The sequence below is a fragment of the Myotis davidii genome, unplaced genomic scaffold (genome assembly GCF_000327345.1).
Source record: "Myotis davidii unplaced genomic scaffold, ASM32734v1 scaffold1103, whole genome shotgun sequence".
In the NCBI taxonomy this organism is placed as follows: domain Eukaryota; kingdom Metazoa; phylum Chordata; class Mammalia; order Chiroptera; family Vespertilionidae; genus Myotis; species Myotis davidii.
The window spans coordinates 100017-104871 of record NW_006294065.1 but is presented as its reverse complement, the minus strand read 5'-3'; the positions used below and the strand labels follow the sequence as shown (position 1 = coordinate 104871).

Sequence of the window (4855 nt, the reverse complement as noted above, 5' to 3'; positions counted from 1 at the left end):
GGCAGGGTGCCCGCTGGGTGGGCAGATTGTGCCTAGTGACATAGCTCAGGGTGGGGAACGTGAATAGACAGGACCAGGAAGCTTGTAGGCACGATCGGAGGCTCACAATGAGGACCTCGGGATGGCTCCCCCGCGGGAACAGGTCAGTGATGGTTTCTCTTCCCCGACAGGGCGGACAGAGAGGACATCGGCCAGGTCCTGCGATTCGGGCAGAGCTTCCGCCTGGGGATCACCCTGGGGTGCGAGGACCAGATGGTGAGTCGCCCTGTGGCGTGTGGACGTGGGGCCGGCCACTCTGGGCCCTGGGTGGGCTCCTGGTTCCCTCCCAGGGGGACAGGGAGGTCTGCGGGCCTGGGGTGCGTCTCCGCAGCTTTTTAAAAAATATATATATTTTACTGATGTTTTACAGAGAGGAAGGGAGGGGTATAGAGAGTCAGAAACATCGATGAGAGAGAAACATCGATCAGCTGCCTGCTGCACACCCGCTACTGGGGATGTACCCACAAACAAGGTACATGCCCTTGACCGGAATCGAACCTGAGACCCTGGGAGAGAAACATTGATCAGCTGCCTCCTGCACACCCCCTACTGGGGATGTGCCCGCAACCCAGGTACATGCCCTTGACTGAATCGAACCTGGGACCCTTCAGTCCGCAGGCCGACGCTCTATCCACTGAGCCACACCAGCCAGGACAAAAATCTTACTTCCCACGCAGCTGGCAAAAGTAAAAATGTAGACCGCCTTTACCTGTACATTGAATGATTGAGTTACCTAAGAATTATTTAATGTCCCCAATGCTAGATCTGACATTAAACATGCCCTGGGTTGCGGGCTCGGTCCAATGTGCAGGAGGCAGCCAACCAATGAATCCCTCTCGTCATGGATGTTTCTCTCTCTCTCTTCCTCTCCCTTCCTCTCTGAAATCAATAATATATATGTATATTTTAAAGAAAACTGGCCACTTGGGCACAGAAACCCCTTTGTGCCTTCCCCAAAGTCCCCGGGGCCCAGCTCTGCCTACGAAATCCATCTAAACAGGCAGAAACGACCCCCAGATTCAGGGTGAAGGTGGGTCCGTAAGGCGCTCACAAAGGCACCGGCATTTCGGACTCGTTGGCTGGACGGCGTGGTTCCTGGCAGCCACAGGCCGCCAGATGGCCGACCAAATAAATTCCACGTGTGAGCAACAACTCCAGCAGGCGGAGGCCTCCAGAGGGATGAATGACAATGCAAGGAAGGTTTTAAGAGCCCTCCACTTCACAGCCCGTCTCATGGAACATCATCCTAAAAGCCTAATACACTAAGTGCCCCTCCGACCGTTCGACCGCTCGACCAGTCGCTATGACGCGCACTGACCACCAGGGGAGCAGATCCTCTGACTGGTAGGTTAGCTTGCTGCTGAGGTCTGAGAAAGGGCCGACTGGTAGGTTAGCTTGCTGCTAGGGTCTGAGAAAGAGATTGAAACATCCACGATGAGAGGGATTCATTGATCGGCTGCCTCCTGCACATTGGACCGAGCCCGCAACCCGGGCATGTGGCCTTGATGGGAATCAAACCCGGGACCCTTCAGCTGGCAGGCTGATGGTCTATCCACTGAGCTAAAGTGGCCAGGGCATCCCCAAGTGTTATCTGACTCACAGGAGAGTGTGGCTGTGGGCATCACAGGGGCAGATCGGGATTGGGTGAGACGGGCCAGACATGCCCTGGAGACCTCCCTTGGTCCCTCTCCAGCCCCGATCATGCACCGGTGCGAGGCACCCCTTGAATCCGTGCACCGGGGCTCCAGTGTCTAATAAATAAATACCAGGACAGGCCCTGTGCCCTACCAAAGAGGAGGGGGTTGGGGACAGGCATGGGCACAGAGGGAGGTTGAGTCTCGTGTTCTAAGAAAGAACAGCAAACAGTTCGAGGTGCTGCAGAACTCGAGGCGGAGGAAAAATGAGTGTTCTCGTACAGTCAGTCCTTGAGAGCAGGGATTCCAGCCCGGCTGGTGTGGCTCAGTGGTTAAGCATCGTCCCAGGAACCAAGAGGTCACGGGCGGCAGATTCCCGGTCAGGGCACAGGCCCGGGTTGTGGGTTCGATTCCCAGTGTGGGGCGTGCAGGAGGCAGCCAGTACGTGATTCTCTCTCATCATGGATGTTTCTCTCTCTCTCTCTCTCTCTCTCTCTCTCCCTTCCTCTCTGAAATCAATGAAAGTATTTTTTTTTTAAAAAGGAGCAGGGATTCTGAACAGGGCCTTTGAGCAGCCTGGCCGTCAGCCCGCTGGCGGCTCCGTCTTCCCCAGGCGCTCGCATCCTGTGACGCGGCCCCTCTGCCTGCTGCCCTCCCCAGTTATACTTGTCCAGCGACCTGAGGACGCTGCTGCGGTCGGCCAAGATGTCCTGGCTCCAGGAGGTGTTCCTGACCGACGAGGACTCCTTCCTGAACTGCTGGCAGGCCGCCCACCCCGACCCCGAGCTGCGCCTGGAGTGGGAGGGCCTCCCTGTGCTGGTGAGCTGGGTGCCCCTGGGGATGGGGCATGTGGGAGCCCCTGCTGTTCCGGGGGGAGATTCGCTGTGTCTGACATGGGGGCTCGTTGTTGCTTATGTTCTCTCTTCTTCTTCCTTCCTCCACCTTCCTTCTTCCTCCACCTTCCTCCTCCTCCTCCTCCTCCCCCTTCTTCTTCGTACCTCACGCTTGGAGGACACGATTTTTGCCCTGTGGCAGCATCCTGCACTGCTGTTTCTCCATTCTTCTCTCTCTCTCTTCCTCTCCCTCTCTCTTTTTCTCCCTCTCTCTAAGCATGTCCTCAGGTGAGGATCCAAACAAAATAACACCACTGCCCGCCTGGTGTGGCTCAGTGGTTGACCGTCGACCTGTGAACCAGGAGGTCACAGTTTGATTCCCGTTCAGGGCACAGGCCCGGGTTGTGAGCTTGGTCCCCAGTGTGGGACGTGCAGGGGGCAGTCGATCGATGATTCTCTCTCATCATTGATGTTTCCATCTCCGTCTCCCTCTCCCTTCCTCTCTGAAATCAATACAAATATATTTTAGAAAAATAACACCCCTGACCATATTTTAGGTTGTCAGATGGTGTCCAAGATGACTTTGAATGACCGTGTCATGTTTCAGCATATGTGTCTCTACCTTAATGTCTTTAATCACTCTATCATGATTCGCCTTCTAGGTTACCCATATATATGTACGTATTTTATTTTTATTTATTTATTAATAAGGTACACTAGTGATTTTAAAAAATATATATATATTTGTATTGATTTCAGAGAAGCAGGGAGAGGGAGAGAGAGTTGGAAACATCCACGATGAGAGAGCCTCATGGATCGGCTGCCTCCTGCACGCCCCACACTGGGGATCGAGCCCGCAACCCGGGCATGTGCCCTTGGCTGGAATCGAACCCGGGACCCTTGAGTCCGCAGGCGGACGCTCTATCCATTGAGCCACACCGGCCAGGGCTATACTAGTATGTATAGATTTTAAATGAACATGTAGTACATTTACACGCTTTTGCTTGTGGGAACTGGGAGGCCTTAGCTCATACTGCGAATGGCGCCCTTCCTTCATCTCCAAAGGCAAACACCAGAGTCCTCATCAATCACTGCCACACCAACCGGGGGCTGGCGGTCCACCGCTACCTCTTCCTAAGGTACTGGGTGCCAGGCCTGCCACACGCGGCTGTGGGTGGGGCTGTGGGCGGGGCTGTGGGTGGGGCATAGCCACATGTGGCTGTGGGTGGGGCTGTGGGTGAGGCATAGCCACACAAGGCTGTCGGTGGGGCCGTGGGCGGGGCACAGCCACATGTGACTGTGGGTGGGGCTGTGGGCGGGGCTGCGGGTGTGGTTGTGGGCGGGGCTGTGGGCGGGGCTGTGGGCATCAGCACAGAAGCTGGGATCAGTGTGTGGCAACAGGCAAAAAAGTCCTTGCGTGATGAAATTTGTCACCCAGGACTTTCCTGGTGTGAAAGGTCCCATGGCAGCCCCTTCGGATCCTCAAGTGCCTGCCCTGGGGGGGATGAGCCCCGGTGGGGACCCGCCACCCCCAGCCTTGCCCACGGCCGAGGCTTCCAGCACAGGCTGTACCATAGAGCAAGCGTGTTCCACTCGGAGGCCAACACGGGCCTGATAAACAAGGTTTGCGTGGACGTGGCCGCAGAAAAACAAAAGCTTCCATTTTCATAGAAACGCAGGCTTATTTCGATGGAGACGTGCTGAATGCAAAGGGCTGAGATAAACGAGTCCTCATGAACATAAAGTAACAGAACGTTTTAATAAAAATTAATATTTTTCTTGAGCATGAACTCACCAGACCCTGAGGCCCTGCACAAATGGATAAGCGTCTCGCAGATAAACCCATTTCTCTCATTCTCCGCAAGCGAGGTATTTCCTGTGGCCACACCAGGCAGGTCAGTCCCAGACCAGGGACGTGGCCATCGGCTGCTGGAACCTTCGCTGCCGGTATCCGTGGGGAGAGACGGTGCGCCTGCGCCTGAGGCGAGTAAGGGACGCGAATGCAACACGATGACAGTCATCAGCCATTCGCTAACCTTGTAGCTCGTTATTCATAATGATGTACAACAGGATAGTGTAAAAATGAAGTGACGAAAATTTTATTACAACGTTCCTTACATACCGTTACATTGGCTGGGCCGCAGAAATATTCGTTGGGGGCCGCATGTGGCCCGCGGGCCGCGAGTTTGACATGCTTGCTGTAGCTCCCTCCCCCCCACCCCCCCAAGGCTCCCTGTAGCATCTGCCGGACCAGGAAGGCACCGGAGCTGGACCGGTTCCGTGTTCCCACCCCTCATTCTCTCCCTCCCCAGGACCTACTTCGGGAAGGAGGCGGAGGTCCGCGCACCC

At 55.5% G+C, this 4855-nt stretch overlaps 1 protein-coding gene across 1 annotated transcript in view; it reads left to right on the top strand.

Moving 5' to 3' along the window:
* CFAP161 (cilia and flagella associated protein 161) overlaps positions 1-4855 on the top strand; it is a 7541-nt gene that overhangs the window by 2102 nt on the left and 584 nt on the right. The window contains exons 2-5 of the mRNA XM_006767974.1: positions 171-255; positions 2334-2492; positions 3572-3645; positions 4819-4849. Coding sequence (XP_006768037.1) covers positions 171-255; positions 2334-2492; positions 3572-3645; positions 4819-4849 — 349 coding nt within the window. The remainder of the gene's footprint in view (positions 1-170; positions 256-2333; positions 2493-3571; positions 3646-4818; positions 4850-4855) is intronic.